At 39.4% G+C, this 16561-nt stretch overlaps 1 protein-coding gene across 2 annotated transcripts in view; it reads right to left on the bottom strand.

Annotated features, from left to right (window-relative positions):
- Nucleotides 1-16561, bottom strand: part of EDRF1 (erythroid differentiation regulatory factor 1) — a 46627-nt gene that overhangs the window by 18279 nt on the left and 11787 nt on the right. For both annotated transcript variants that reach the window (XM_025397574.1, XM_025397573.1), the window contains 10 exons: nucleotides 14048-14195; nucleotides 13860-13968; nucleotides 13419-13530; nucleotides 11392-11652; nucleotides 9294-9365; nucleotides 8819-8969; nucleotides 6236-6424; nucleotides 5691-5891; nucleotides 3551-3769; nucleotides 891-1114 (listed from right to left, as the gene is read on the bottom strand). In XM_025397574.1, coding sequence (XP_025253359.1) covers nucleotides 891-1114; nucleotides 3551-3769; nucleotides 5691-5891; nucleotides 6236-6424; nucleotides 8819-8969; nucleotides 9294-9365; nucleotides 11392-11652; nucleotides 13419-13530; nucleotides 13860-13968; nucleotides 14048-14195 — 1686 coding nt within the window. The remainder of the gene's footprint in view (nucleotides 1-890; nucleotides 1115-3550; nucleotides 3770-5690; nucleotides 5892-6235; nucleotides 6425-8818; nucleotides 8970-9293; nucleotides 9366-11391; nucleotides 11653-13418; nucleotides 13531-13859; nucleotides 13969-14047; nucleotides 14196-16561) is intronic.

The raw sequence follows: 16561 nt of genomic DNA, 5'->3' as shown, positions 1-16561 counted from the left end.
TTGAGACCAGCCTGGTCAACATGGCGAAACCTCATCTCCACTAAAAATATTATAATGCCAAAATGAGACAGACATGTTGGCACACGCCTGTAGTCTCAGTTATTCAGGAGGCTGAGGCATGAGGATCACTTGAATCTAGGAGGCAGAGATTGCAGTGAGCTGAGATTGCGCCACTAAACCCCAGCCTGGGCAACAGAGTGAGACTCTGCCTCAAAAATAAATAAAAATAAATTTTGAAAATTTTCTTTTATATATATTAGCCATTTACTTTGTAAAAAAATGTGTACATTTTCTGTTCAAGGTTATTTGCTCTTTTTTCTCTTTGGGTGTTTTCAATGATTCTTGTTTTTATAGCAAGAGTGTATTAACCTCTCATCTGTTATAAGTATTTTCCCTAGATTATGATTTGCTTTCAATTTCACTTTCTGTTGTGAAAATTTTTAGATGTTTTTTACACATTTGTGCATTTTTAGAACTTTATTTTCACACATTTGAGTTTATTCAACTTTTACCCAGGATTTCTGCTTACTGTGCCATGCTAGGAAAGTCCTTCCATAACCTATCATATAAGCCTCTACCTATATTTTCTTCTAGTACTTTTACAGTTTCACTTTCTCCATGTCAATCTTTAATCCATTTGATATTCATGCTCGTTGTACAAACAATTTGCAGAATCATCTTTTCCCTCCCAATTCCACATGTCATCTTCAATACTCAATTCTTACTAGTCTTAGGCCAGGTTCCAAGTGTTTTCATGATCTGTCTAGTCTTGTGCCATTAGCAGAGTTTAATTATTTTTAGTTTTGTAATACTTTAGTGAAACAATGGAAAAATGTAAATAAATGACAGGTATGAATGGATGAGGCCCAATAGGTAAGCGAATGTGTTACCTTATTATAATATAAGCCTTCTTCTGGTGAAAATTCACGTTTAAATTCATCACCTGCACCACAGTGCGCCTGTGCACAAATTCGCATGAGTCTTCCCGTGTTACATAATAAAAGGGCGGCATTTGTGGCATCCTCAATTGACTCAAAGTTGTGAATTCCCTTTTCAAAACAAGAAAAGCTTTTTTTCCACAACTGTTGCTCGGCAGCAGACACAGATTTGCTCACTTTACAGAGAAAGAAAGAAAACAACTGTGTAAGCAGACATCAGTGTAAACCCTAGCACCGTCTTAAGAGGAGGATGGCAGTGACAGGAGTGTGGTGGCGAGCCAGTCATCTGCAGTCAACCACGGCTCACTGCTCTCACCATGCCTGTTACATGAAGGTAAACGTGTCCCTCAGAGTTCATATGCTGAAGCCCTAACCCCTAGTTCCTTAGAATGTGACTACATTTAGGACAGGTCCTTTAAAGATGTAATTAAGGTTAAATGAGACTGTAAGAGTGGGATCCTAATCCAGTATGACTGGTGTCCTTTTAAAAAGAGGGAGGGACTCCAGGGGTATGCACAGAGAGAAAGCCCTGTGTGGACACAGTGACAAGGCGGTTATCTGCAAGCCAAGGGAGAAGCATGAGAGGAATCCAACCCTGCTGCCACTTTGATCTTGAACTTCCAGTCTCCGGATCTATGAGACAATAAATTTCTCATTTACGTCATCTAGTCTATGATATTTCATTACAGCAGCCCCAGTTGACTAATATAGCTTGATGAAGTCTCTCACCATCCTGCTCCGCCTCACCCAGGATGGGAACCATCCCTTTGTCCAGCACATTCATGCTGTATGCCTGGCCTGCCCATTAGTCACTTAGTAGCTGTCTGGGGTATCAGATCGACTGTTACGATATCGCTGTGCTTTTGTACAAGTAACCCTTATTTTGACTTAATAATGTCCCAAAGCACCAGAGTAATGATGCTGCCATACTGTTGTAAATGCTGTTAATCTTTTACTTGCCTAATTTGTAAATTAAACTTCATCACAGCATGTATGTACAGGAAAAAGCACAGAAGAACTTTCCAGTTTCAGGCATCCACTGGGGATCTTGGAATGCATCCTCCAAGGATAAGTGGGGTCTACTGTACAAGATTTAAGTATAACCCTCTTCACTATTAACCAAATGATATTCAAATAAGCAAAGAAAAACATCTGAGCAAAGTGTCCCTTTGTGAAGATCCAAAAGCGTGGTTCCCATGGAGTCTGAAGAGATTACAACCTGTGTTGTATCCAATTTCCCTAGCTTCCTGACGACCACTTCCCAGGTTCCCTCACGGACTGTCCCTCCAGATGCACCTTAAATGCACAGGTTCTCCCACTAACAAGGAACTCTTTGAGGGCAACATCTGTATCCCTAAGTGCCAAGCATTATTCACAGATCAACAGGCACACAGGCTGGGTGCAGTGGCTCATGCCTGTAATCCCAGAACTTTGGGAAGTCAAAGCATGAGGACTGCCTGAGGCCAGGAGTCCGAGATCAGCTTGGGCAACATAGCAAGACTTCATCTCTAAAAACATTTTTAAAAATTGCTTGGGAGGCTGAGGTGAGAGGATTGCTTGAGCCGAGGAGTTCGAGGCTGCGGCAAGCTATGATCATGCCATTGCAGTCTAGCCTGGGCGACAGAGTAAGACCCTGTCTCTTAAAAAACAAAAACAAACAAACAAAAAAACCCAAAAACCAAAACCAAAGGCCCACAGATGTTCAGCTTACCTGCTAACCTCAGTTCTACCTCAGCCCCTTTCTGTTCTCTCCCTGTGTCCAGCCTTTATATTCTCATTTATTCTCACAGCTTCAACTATTACCTTTATGTGAATGGCTCTCGGTCTCTCTCGATAGCCCTACAGCTCTTAGCACACTTCAAACTGACTACTAAATTATACCTTTCACATACACGTTCCATAGTGAACTCAAATTCAACATGGGCCCAAATGATTCACCATCTCACATCTTACTCCTACATCTTACTTACACCATCCCACATCTTACTACACCATCCCGCATCTTACTTACCCACTATCCCACATCTTCCTCACACAGGCCTCTTGCTCCCTCTAAACGTACACTTGCACCCTCTGAGATCCCTGGCTTCTTCCTAACACCGCCTCCTCGGTCTGGAGCACCCTCCTTTCCTCACATTTGCCAGCTGACACTACACACCCCGCACCACCCTGCTCAATGACACTTTCCCAAAATCTCTCTAACTTATGACCTTATGTCTTCTTTCCCCAGTCTCCCATTATACTTCATCTGTACTCATCCACAGTGTTCTTTGTGTTCCTATCCAGCTTCCCAACATGAAGAGAGGACCATATTTTAGCCAGTTCCATATCCAACATACAGCCTGGCACATGATTGGATGTCCCATTTGCTTCTAAATTGATCAGATGGACTGAGTACAAAAGTGAGAATGAAGAACATTGAAATAATTAATTCCAAGGGAAAAATCATGTTTTCCTAATTCTATTTCTTAAGAATAATAAGAGGTTCTCTAACAAAGCACCTCTTTATGACATAAAATCAAGTGCCACAGTTCTTTGCTTAACTCATACAAAATTAGCATAATTTTCTAAGAGAACAGGCAATAAAGAGAGGAATCTAAAGAAATACTCACCTACTCTCTCACTCTGTAATGCAGCAGCCTGATTCATGTAAAACACTCCAATTTCATTTCTAATGTTACCCATTCTCTTCAATACTTGTACATAGTGTTCTGGATTTTGGCTTTTCAAGTCACTAAATTGCAAGATTTCATTAGCAGCCTCATAACATTTACAACTAACAGAAAGTTGACTTTCTAAGTCTGTAGACAAATCAGTTGCCCATGCAAATCCTGAAAAGAAAAAAGGGCTACATCAATGCGAGTCATGTGATTCCTTCTTCCTCAGTATCTACATGAACCTGAGATTCTAAATTCTAAGTAATAAAAAATGCAATATGGTATAAGTATACTAAGATTCAATCAATACAACAATATTTAAGTTTCATAATAAAGATCTATTTGTTTATAAAATTGTATTTCTTGGGATATTAATGTTGGATAAAAATATTTTCCTGACTACGAATATCACACAATTCCTGTGATCCAGGTTTTCCCAGGTACGCTTGTTTATTAGGGCAGACCTAAAGTTGTCCACTAATACAAAGTTGTTATTTTTTAATTAATGGAAATAGTTCTTGAAATAATGTGTCAATATTAACTTTAAGTCACTGAAGAAGCTGCTACAGAAGCCCTCAGAAGATTAAAAATGCCATCAAAGTGGGAACTGGAGTAAAAAGAAGTATTTAACTGAAATTGCTATGATGGGAGTAGTAAAAATACACTGAGGACTTTCCTACTATATCTATAAAAAATTGATTATTTGAGAAAGACGGAGAGAGGGGAAGAAAGGGCAAAAACACTAGAAAATAAGACATTTTTCCCTCTCCCCCAGCACACTCCTCCAGCTGTGAGTTGTCTGAAACTCTGGAAGACAAACATCAAGTAATATTTAGTATAACAATTTAAGAGCATAATAAAACAACCCCATGAGACATTACAGAAGCACCTTCAGAAGACTCATCTTTTACTTCGTTCACTGTCTTAATGGCAGCGTGCTCACACAACTGTGCTGAGGTAAGAGGGAGGGATAGCGCTGCTGCGGATCGGATTACTCTATTTCCCAGTTTTAAAGCCTGATCATTCCAAACACAGTGACATATTCAGTAAGACGCTGGCTATGAACTAATGTTAAAAACAATGATCACTTTATTTCAGCCCCGAGGAAAAATCCAGAAGGTAATGAACCACCTTCATCAACTGTTATACCTTTCAAAAGGAAACCCATGGCTTTGTTAGCTGCCTACAAGTGTTACCTAGAAGAACCTCATGAAAAGAAGAGTGTAAAAAGCTGACACAAGGCCAGGTGCATTGGCTCATGCCTATAATCCCAGTACTTTGGGAGGCCAAGGCGGGAGGATCGCTTGAGTTGAGGAGTTTGAGACCAGTCTGGGGCAACATGGTGAAACCCTGTCTCTAATAAAAATACAAAAATTAGCCAGGTGTGGTGGCGCATGTACTAGTCCCAGCTACTTGGGAGACTGAGATGGGAGGATCACTTGAACCCAGTGGGTAGAGGTTGCAGTGAGCCAAGATCGCCCCACTGCACTCCAGCCTCCTGGGCAGCAGAGCAAGACTGTGTCTCCAAAAAAAAAAAAAAAAAGTTGACACACAACTGTCTTCATATCTTACTTTATAGTTAGTTCTAGTTATATAAACAGTAATTATAAAATACTTAAAAACCATTTTATACAAATACACAAGATTATGTTTAATTTTAAAATTAAGAAACGAATAAAACAGTAGGCCAGGCACAGTGGCTCAAACCTATAATCCCAGCACCTTGGGAGGCCAAGGTGGGCGATCACCTGAGGCCAGGAGTATGAGACCAGCCTGACCAAGACGAAGAAACCTTGTCTCTACTAAAAATACAAAATTAGCCAGGCATGGTGGCGCATGCCTGTAATTCCAGCTAGCTGGTAGGCTGAGGCAGGAGAATCGCTTGAACCCGGGAGGCAGAGGTTGCAGTGAGCCAAGATTGCACCACTGCACTCCAGCTTAGGCAACAAGAGTGAAACTCCGTCTCAATAAATAAATAAATAAATACAAAGCAAATATCAAAACTCTAATATTTCTGTCCCTTTTCTGAATACTCAAGCATGAGCTAGACTGCATAGTCCCACCATGAACCACGTGGTCCAAGTCTGTGGCACACCTTGGCAACTGGACTCTCTGTGAAGGCTATGTAGGATCTCCTGGTCTTCTTTTGTTTGGTAATGAAACTCTTCAAGGTGTGCTGCTCTATTATTTGCATTCTGGGCCAGCATTAGTTGGATATCACCACAAAGTGTCAAATATTGAGAGAGAAACAGCAGCACTTCGGAAAGCATATTGGTGCAGAGGCAGCAATAAGTATCTGTTTAGAAAGGGCGGGAAGAAGAAAAAACACAAATGCAGAAACAATTAATGACCACAGGAAATATGAAGAAACTGTGTTATTAGCAGAACACTTTGTACCACTGTAGCTATTGTTTATTTTATGTCCAATAATACATATTACGGCTTCATGTATTTCAAAGCAGAGACGTTAAACCATTGAGCAGAAACTAAAATAGAAGGTAACACACACAGGATTGGAAAGAGTCATTTTAAAATAAAGATACACAACAGAAACAGGAGTAAACTTCCACTGTGATTCAGATGCCTTCTCTGTTCTCCCTTCCCAGGGCCGATTAAACATATTCATGTACAGTGGCTTACCATGGCTTTGCAAAGCTAATTTAATGTATCGTAATGCTCTTCCATATTTCTGAAGACTCATGGCAGCATCAGACAAAACATAATAGGCCTTCGACGACTTGAGAATCAGCTGAAGTTTCATTTTATGTTGCCAAGAGCCAGGGATCATTCCAGATTGACTGGAATAATTGCCCTTCTGAAGGGAGCCCACTGTGACATGGAGAGAAAAAAAAAGACAGCACATTTGACTGTAAGTCTCACGCACAAAAAATATTTTCTGTTTCTTGATAGAAACACTCTAGACTTAGGTGCTATTGTGACAAGACTGGTAAATATTATGCTTTACTGCTTAAATACACTGGAGTAAAACGGCTGTGTTAAAAGACTCTCACTTGGGAGTTCCGAGGCCTTCTGCTTCCCTGACATCGGCAACTCTGTCATTCTCTTCCAGTGTCACTGACATAGCTAACCTCATGAGTGACACCTGTCTCCTTTCTCCAGTCTATGTGTCAACCTGTCAAAGTTTACCTTCCTAAAGCACAGCTTAGATCATTGTGAAAGCCTGTCCTCAAACATGAAAATGGTTTCTTCCCACTTAGCTTAGCCTAAACTAGTTACATGTTTCTCAGTCTCACTTCCTACTTGTCCATCCTACTACCCGTCAGCCAATGTTAAGTTACTACTTGTCACCTATAAAGATGCCTGTTTTTCCTGTCTCCCATCTTAGTTTACTGTTTCCTCTATCAGGAATACTCTATTTAAAGTCCAACCCGGCCGGGCGCGGTGGCTCAAGCCTGTAATCCCAGCACTTTGGGAGGCCGAGGCGGGTGGATCACGAGGTCAGGAGATCGAGACCATCCTGGCTAACACGGTGAAACCCCGTCTCTACTAAAAATACAAAAAACTAGCCGGGCGTGGTGGCGGGCGCCTGTAGTCCCAGCTACTCGGAGGCTGAGGCAGGAGAATGGCGTGAACCTGGGAGGCGGAGCTTGCAGTGAGCCGAGATCGCGCCACTGCACTCCAGTCTGGGTGACACAGCGCGAGACTCCGTCTCAAAAAAAAAAAGTCCAACCCATCACTACCTTCTTTATACTCAACAAATGATCATTTTTGTGACAAGTACTGTGCCAGGCACTGGAAACTGTGACATGAAGTTATATGGCCTCTATGCTTGATAACATAAACCACAACAAACTATGTAAAGTGTAATTAACAGAGAAAGAACAAAATACTGTGGAACATTTTGCTCCACAAATAACAAAAACACACCCCGACTTCTCCCAGCTTGAAGGTTTCTCATTTTTTTAATCAGCTAGAACCCAAGTCTTTCAAGGCGATGAAAGATACTTAGTCTTCATTATGGTTTGATGTGTGTATGGATTTCTTTCCTCTGCTGATATAAGCATCATCTGTGAGTAAGAGGCATTGTGAGAAACTAAAGTTAAGTCAGATGAAGTTCTTGTTCACAACTGTTTGTGTGTGCATGTGTGTGTAAAACCATTTAACGCAGGAACTCTGACATAAGGCAGGCTCACAGGACAAAGTGGTCAGAGAATCAAGTAATTCTGATGGAGAACAGAGGGAAGCATGGAGATTCTGAGCTTGAGCAGGATTTTCAACAGGGGAGACAGAGAAGGAGGAAGAGACAGAAAAGGCATTCCAGAAAAAAAGAATGGCAAAAGTCCTGGTGTGATCTCCTTACTGCCTGTAGGCTGAAGCGTGGCATTCAAGCAGGACTACATAAATGCTAGGGAAATAAATCTATTCCTCTCCTACCTCCACATGTTTGTTCAGGAAAAGAAGGGTCCAGAAAGCACTTCTTCCACTGTGATTCAAATGTATTTCAAACATACAGGCTTTCTACATTTCTTTCTTTCTTTTTTTTTTTTTTTTTTAACAATTGAAACTGATTTAAAAGGGGGAAATAAATAAGGTTGGAAAAAGAAATACAACTTAGGTTAAAATAAAGAAGAAATTCACAGCTTCTGCTTCAAAGTCCATATGTTCTTCATGATGTTATATTCCTGAAGAACAAACTAGATAATTTAAAAGTGACATTTGTAGCTTATTCAAGTGCTGTGCAGTAACAACAGCCTACGCTTCTATAGTGCTTATTATGTACACTGTTCTGAGCACTTTACATATATTAACCATTTAATCATTCTAACGACCCTTTAAAGAAGCCATTATTATCGTTTCTATTTTGAAAGAGATAAAAAGTGACTCAAAGAAGTGGAACAACTTGCCCTAGCAAAGCCAAGATATGAAGTTAGGCAGTTGGGCTCCTAAGTCTGTGGCACCTATACACTCCAGTGCTTTTACTGAAGCAGCAATTTCTGAGAACTCCACCGGGCTGAGGCATTCGTTCCTCACTGTGGGTGACGGGAAGATGCAGGCTCCTTATGTTCTTATTAGAAATGTCCATGAAACATCAAAAACATCCTTTTTATATTTCAAATGAAACAATACTACCCCTACTTCCAGTTCACATATCCTTTTCTCAATGCCTTGCAATGAATGTCTTAATTGACATAAGTCTGCTGTTGATAAAGAACCAGTATATTATTCTATTGAAGGCCTTATTTGCACATCAATTCAACTTACTTTTGTCCAAAAACAAGGCCATCTGCTTCTCTAGCCCCTCGGGACCCCCTCTTGTGGATTCGTCTTCATATTTTAACGGGATTGGAGTGCTGGGGTCAGCTGCTGGGAGGTCGCTTTCTTTTTTCATGCTGCTATCGACAGATTTTAAACCCTTCAAAAAAAGGAAAAGCATTCACTATATACCCAACGTCAGGTCAACTGAAAACTAAATGTAAGACAGTATCTGGACTACTGAATACGTTTAGTCATTTAATTCAGTAATTTAGAAATTTCCATCTCAGAAACAGACTTTTAAAAACTTTGTTTGATCTGAAATATTTCGGAAAAATGAATCTGATTATCAGTTTATGCTTAAGGAAAAAAAAAACTGCAGCAGAACACAATTTGGAGTAACATTTAGACACCAACAAACAAGTGTAATTTGCATATCAAGTACCAACTTTACTGAAAAAGTGAAGACTAAACTTAAACTTACCTCTAGAACATAGCTCAGCACAAGTCTACAGCGCTCTTCTGTGTCATGGCAAACTGGAAATGCACAACTGGGCTTGAGGAACAAACATGTAAAATTATGAATACACTACCAATGTATTAAGGTCAACATATTGTTTTTGTTGAAGATTAAATTACTGCAAGCATTATCAACAAAAATCTTGCTTAAAAAGATCTTACAACATATATGTTGCTTTAAGTACTTACAATTTTAAATATAATTCTATTATGACAAAAAAGCAAGAACTAGAGTAGTAATGTTTTAGACAAATATAGACCTCAGTAAGTCAGCTCCACTCATAATTAGCACCAATACTAGGCAAAACACAATTAACAATTAGCATCAATTTAGAAATAACAAGTTTCACCAATATTCTTGTTAATTTATTTGTTTAATTAAGGAGCAAAACCAGCTAGCAACCTCCAACTAAGAAGGATATTACGTGTAGGGGCTTCTGTGAAGCATTTCATTTCGCTGAATCCCGTGGGGTTGGAATGACTGTTCTCATTGCACAGAAGAGAAGCAAGCACAGACAGTTTAGCAATTTGTCTGAGGACACGGTGAGTGAGTGGGGAGCTGGGACTGTGGAGCTCATGCTGACTGTCCATACTGCAAAGTCATTCAATAAGGATAAGGAAAGGCCAACTAGAGACACGTTTATATGAATACTAAGACTGCATTTTTTGAGTGCTTGAGATACTGACATAAAGTGCTATCTGTGAAAAATAGTGACACTCATTACATCTTTAATTATTACCTAATTGTTCCATTAAGTCCACGGCCTAGTGTTACAATGCAGTATTCCATATACATGTAACTTTTGCAATCAGTGATTATAACCAGAACATTTTTTCACTCCACTGTGGAAGTTCAAGTTGAAAGTGAACTAAAATTTAGATGGACAGTTAATGACTTTTTCCTGCAGTCATTGAGTCAAATATTTACTGAGCACCCATAATGTGTTCTAGACATTGGAGATAGAGTGTCTGTACCTGCAGGGAACTTACATTCTAGTGAAGCAAGATAAACATAAAAATAAGAACTTCAGGAACAGATAGGCTCCTTGAAGGACAAAAAAGTAGAGCACGCTTTGGCCAGAGTGGTCAGGGAACATCTCCCTGAAGAGGCAACATTTCAGTCAACACTTAAGCCTTAAAAAAGGCAACCATGAACAGACCTAGGGTAGGTACATTCCAAACAGAAGCAACAGCAAATACAAAGGCCCTCCAATGAGCATGATCTTGATGCTTTTGAGAGAAAAAAAAGCCAACATGACCATGGTAAACCAATAGGGCAAGTGAAGGTCAGAAAGATGGGCAACGTTTTAGGGTGACAGAGATAGCCCCTCAAAAACTTGCTTGAAGTTTCCATCGGAAAGTTACACTCAGTGCTTAAATTAAGAGGTTATCTGTAAATACAACTGTATTTCAGTTCAGGGAACAGCCAGAACTCTTAAGGTTGGCCTGGATCTAATCATAGGGAGATGGTATGTTGAAAGGTATACACTGCCTGGAGATACACTGATGGTAGAAGGACAGTCAGGGAGGGCAACCCACACAGGGAGAAATCCGTCTGGTCCTCTCCAGGGCAGAGACATGTCCAATACGGCAGACATGACTACCAGAGTCACGAAAAAAGTACTGTCTTACATAGCACAGGGATAATGTACGAGATCTCACCATACACAGCTCCAAGAGCCACCTCCTTCTCTACCCTAATTCTATGTTCACCAAGCAATCTATATATGTCGTTTCCCAGCAACCCCAAAACTGGACAGAAGTGCCCTAGTAAGGAGACAAGACTATGACTACACACTGGTCACTGGAGAGGAAAATCCTTCATGTAAGAATAGACAGACACCTGGTTTACACATCTGTCCCCTATAGGCTTGTACAATGTGGGTCAGTTATCGTGGAACAATACTATAAAGCCAAGTTTTAGAATTCAGAAAACTAATGATTATTAGATGCTGGACCATGAAAGATTTATTGAAGCAATGGTATCTTTTGAAGGGCTAACTATATTCGATTAACAATTATGTTTCCTTGATAACAATTTAATATAAATTCCAAAGGCTTACTCTGATTTGATGAATAGATTTGTATTTTTCTGGTACTGACAGTTCTCCAACAGACTTGATTATAGCTACTGCTTTGCTATCATCCGATGGATCAGAGCTGGTGCTATAGGATCCATTTTCATCACTGTCGGGCATCTCTTCCTCCTCTTCACTATAACTTTCATCAGAATTCTCGTTTAAAGGAGATTCTGAATTTTCTTCCTTTTTAGGTTCATCCAATTGAAAAAGTTCTGAAAGCATGTAATTGGCGGAAGCAATAATCTTATGAAAAAGAGAGAAATATGTGTAAATTACTGTCATAAAAAAATACGTGAATTTTAATACCATACTAACAAATTTTAGAAGGAGGTCGGCACACAGGCTGTTTCCACCATATAGACTGTAACACACACAGAAATGTTCCCAGTTCAAAGCTACCAATACTCTGAGTATGCTCCACAAAATCTTTATAGGTTGACGCATTTCCTATTTCCTGAAATTACTCCACCCTGAGCCTTCTCTCTTAAAAGGTGTCAACTGAATTTCACTGGAGACAAACAAAAGCTTTTGAGTATTGAGTGTCATATCTAAAATATTAACAAATATTAATACCACCCTATACCAAGTGAGAAACCAGAATTTTTCCTTACAAACTATAAATTAATTCAAGTTTCTCTATAATAGGCAACTAATATTTATTATACAATCTATGGTTCTAAAAAAAAAAATTACATTAACAAGGGAAAAGTCCATTCTGATATCTCTTAAAATTAGCAATTATATATGATCATTTATCCCATTCTATTATTTATCAGTTCTTAATCACAGACAATGGTCTTAACACCATTTTCTAACATCCACATAAACCACTCAAATTCCACTATACACTGCCACCTCAGTCAGCAATTAGATATTTCAGTCAGAAACAAAATGTTTTACTATTTTTCTTCAAAAAAATTTCTGAGTTTGGTCTCTAGCATAATCTTTATCTCTAAATCAAATGTGGCTACAATTAAAATTACTTTGGCTCTTCAAAGAAAAATTGCGTATCCTACATACCTTTACTGATTTGAACAGGATACAACCATTAGCCTTACAGTGAAAAATAAAGTTATGAAGCAAACAACCGAGGGTAAGGATGGTATAAAATTGTGGGGAGCATGACTGAGGGAATATTTTAAGAGATGTTTTTCCCCCCTCTCTTTAAAACAAATGTTACTAGCTTTTATTTAAGAGATGCTTTAATATCCTTAAGTGTGGAATGTGAACCCTATTTATATTAACAAAGTGATATCAAGGTCTAATAGCAACAAAACAAAGAACTAAGAGCGCTACTGTTAGAATTCCATGAGTTCTAAATTTATTGAGCAGTGCTAAGAGAAATGTAACATGAGTCACATACGAAATTTTAAATTTTCTAGTAGCTACATTTAAAAAGTAGAATCTGTGGAGGCCTGGCGCAGTGGCTCACGCCTGTAATCCCAGCACTTTGGGAGGCTAAGGTGGGCGGATCACGAGGTCAGGAGATCGAGACCATCCTGGCTAACACAGTGAAACACCGTCTCTACTAAAAATACAAAAAATTAGCCAGGCGTGGTGGCTGGCGCCTGTAGTCCCAGCTACTCGGGAGGCTGAGGCAGGAGAACGGCATGAACCCAGGAAGTGGAGCTCGCAGTAAGCAGAGATTGCGCCCCTGCACTCCAGCCCGGGTGATAGAGCGAGACTCTGTCTCAAAAAAAAAAAGAAGTAGTAGAATCTGAGAAATTAACTTAAATATATTTAATCCAATATATATAACATTGCATTTCAACATGTAATATGTACAGATACCCAACCTTCAAAATTCAGGGTGTATTTTACACTGACAGCACATGTCAATTCAGACAAAGCACATTTTAAGTGATCAACAGCTACATGTCATGTGCTAATGGCTACCACACTGAATAGGGCAGTTACAGAATATGAATCGGGAAGCTTTACTGTCTAGGTAACAATTCCCTGTTAGAATGCTAGAATTGTTTTAGAGAATACATAAATGTTAATCTTACTTGAGGATGCCTGCTTTTGTCCAATAATTTAAGACAATTAAGAAGCAACGTTCTAATAGTTCCATAGTGTTTCTTATTTTGATTCTTCTTCATCATCATGTTGCAAGCAACCCTAAAAAAAGAGTTTATATCAACTTTACTGCCCACCATTCATCACTGTCTGCAAGACTCAAGTCTAGGAGTGCTCTTGTTTCTTTCCAACAAAGAGCTGTAAGAAACAACAAAATATTAAACTTTACACTTTACCCACCACCCCCAAAATGTTTACACTATTGTGTCATAAGAAAGCTGAGTAGTATTTGGTACAATGTGTATTTTATATCTTTCCCGCTACTATGAAAACCTAAAAGCATTTAAAAACCTTGGTTTGGATACTGTGGCTGTAAGCTTTAAAACTTTATATAAGGCTACTTCTTCATCTAAAATTCTTAAAGCACTCACTTGTACAAGAGAATGGCCACTGGCATTGTGAATGGATTTTGGTATTTGTCTTCAGTTTCTTCACAAAGAGTAGTGAGGTCATAGAGCTTCACTATATCACTGCCACTTGCTGGAAAGAAAAACAAGCCTCATTTTACAACAGTTACTCAAATCAATTATTGTTCACTCAAGAAGTATTAATAGCTTACCTTTAAAGAGCCAATAGGTATGTCCTTCTTTGGTACAATTAGATTTCAAAAACGATAAAATATTCTGTGCAATGTCTTTTATGACTTTAGTAGAAAAATTAGAATTTTCCAAATTGGGAATTTCTTCTGTCTTTATCATTTCATATTTCTGTAAAACACAGACAGATGGAAAGCAGTTTAAGAGAAAACCCGAGGAAACAACACCTTTCTTTTAAAAAAGCAACCAAATGCAGAAGTCCTGCAAATAGAGACCTGTGTAGCATGAAAGCGTTTAAACCCATGGTTTTTAATCTGTTTTCTGCTGCAGCCTCCCAAAGGAATCTCATCCACCCCATCAGCAAGGGCAGCTCACTAGTGGGTAATTTCAATGGAGAATCACTACCAGATTTAGAACCTCAGATTTAGGCATGATCTGATTTCTGTTCTAACGTGGAACAAATCATACTGAATACTTCTCCTCCACTTTAATGGTTTTCAACTGGGAAGATGGTAAATGAAGGTAGGCATTACCCAGCAAGATTTTAAAACACATGTATTTCTGGCCTTTTCTTTTGCTAGATACTAGAGTCGGTGGCTCAAGGAGAGAGAATCATTCAGGAAACTTTTCTGGCAGACACTTCTCTATGGACTTCATTACTTCACAGGGATGGAGCAGGCGGGTATGGAGGTGGCAATACGAGTAAAGGCTTCATGGACATTACTACCACTATTTTAACAGTGCCTTTGCATTTTTCTTGTTTGTCTTCTGTGCACACTTTCCTAAACACCTCCTACCACATTTTCCGAAGTACTCTAAAACTAGAAACTTTAAATCAACTGGAATGTACGACCAAACACAATCGTCTGAGGTTGATTTTCACCCCACTTTGTTCACTGAAGTCCCCAATGTTGATTATTTCCTTCCTCAAAACACTCCTTTCCCATATTTTAATCTGCGCTATTCTTGTTCTCCTTCTCTCTCTCTAAATGCCCTTCTATTTTTACCCCTATGGGGAGAGGCTCCAATGCCTGATTTTAATAGATTCCCAGGTGACGAAATCTGACAGTATCTAGGTAGATGATGCTTCAATTTATTTCTCTAATGGCTGCAACTTCAAAATGCTCACTAGACATTTTTATACTTTCCTCAAACTGAACATGTGACAAAAACATACTACCTTCCCTGTCTAAACCAATTCAACATCCTTCTCTCACTAAATGACACCACCATTATTCTAGCCCCTAAACCCTGGAATCCCCTTTGACTCCTCTTCCCCTCCGCCTTGTTAACGCTTTATCTGCCTGTCTCTTTTCTCCTGCTCCCCACTCCCACCCCAGCCTCCCACTAAATGTTGCCATTTAGGGAGATGGTCTACCAGTGGTTTTCAATGAAGACTGCAAACCAGAATCATATACCAGACTTTCTGAAAAGACAAGAGGTGCACATCCTACTGATACTAGAACACTGGGGGCCCAAGCAAGAACATTTTTAAAGAGGCTACAAGTGATTCTGATGCACAACCAGGTTAAGAATCACTGGGTTGGAATATAATGGTTCAAAGCATGTCCTCAGCCAGAGAGAGGCACAAAGACTGGCACCGCCACTCACTACTAAGGTGACCCTGGGCAACTCACTTGAGCTCCTTGATCCTCAGTCTCTCTTTCCATCAAATAGGAATAACAGCATGTGAGGTAGCTAAGAAGATCAAATAAGGTAAAGCATTTAAAGCATTCAGCAAAGTGCTGGGATCAAATAAGCACTCAATAAATGCTATCTATTCTTACCATTGTTGATTCTTAACAGTTCCTCTCTAGTGGAAGTACATGATACTATTTGCAAAATGGTACAATGCCTCCGGTTTTCTTGTCTCTAAGTCCTCCTTGTCTATCCTATATGCTATCTCTAAATTAATATTCTAACACAACAAATTTCCCCTCCTAGATGCCTTCACTGATTCCAGATTACCAACTGAACCAAGTCCATACTCCTTAGCTCAACATTTAAGATCTCCATCATTTGATCATGACTTTTCCAACCTTATTTGCAGCTATTGTGCTACCTAAATCCTGTGTTCCCTAGCTGGATTTATTATCAATCCTTTCATGTATTTACACTAGACTTTTAAAATCCAGCTCTTATTTTTTGAGATACTACCTATTATCAGGACTCAGTGAAGATGCCCCTTCTTCCACCAAGTCTTTCTTCCAGTGTTAGTGCTCAGCCCCTCCTCTGATGATCTAGACTTCTGTGTGTGTGTGTGTATTACACTTCTCGTTCTTATCTGTCTCCTACTGTTTTCTCTGCATATTATTTCCCATTGGATTATCTCTTTCTGAGTAACAACCAAACTTATTCTTTGTTTTCCTTCAACCATTATTTATTGTTTAAATTCTAAATTTTTTATTTTTTTGAGACGGGGTCTTGCTCTGTCACTCATACTGGAGTGCAGTGGCACGATCATAACTCATTGCAGCCTCAAATTCCTGGGCTCCAGTGATCCTCCTGCTTCAAGCCCCCAAGTAGCTGGGATTACA

This window comes from Theropithecus gelada, chromosome 9, assembly GCF_003255815.1.
Source record: "Theropithecus gelada isolate Dixy chromosome 9, Tgel_1.0, whole genome shotgun sequence".
In the NCBI taxonomy this organism is placed as follows: Eukaryota; Metazoa; Chordata; class Mammalia; order Primates; family Cercopithecidae; genus Theropithecus; species Theropithecus gelada.
Note: the sequence above shows the minus strand (reverse complement) of the source record. Positions and strands in the feature narration are given on the sequence as shown.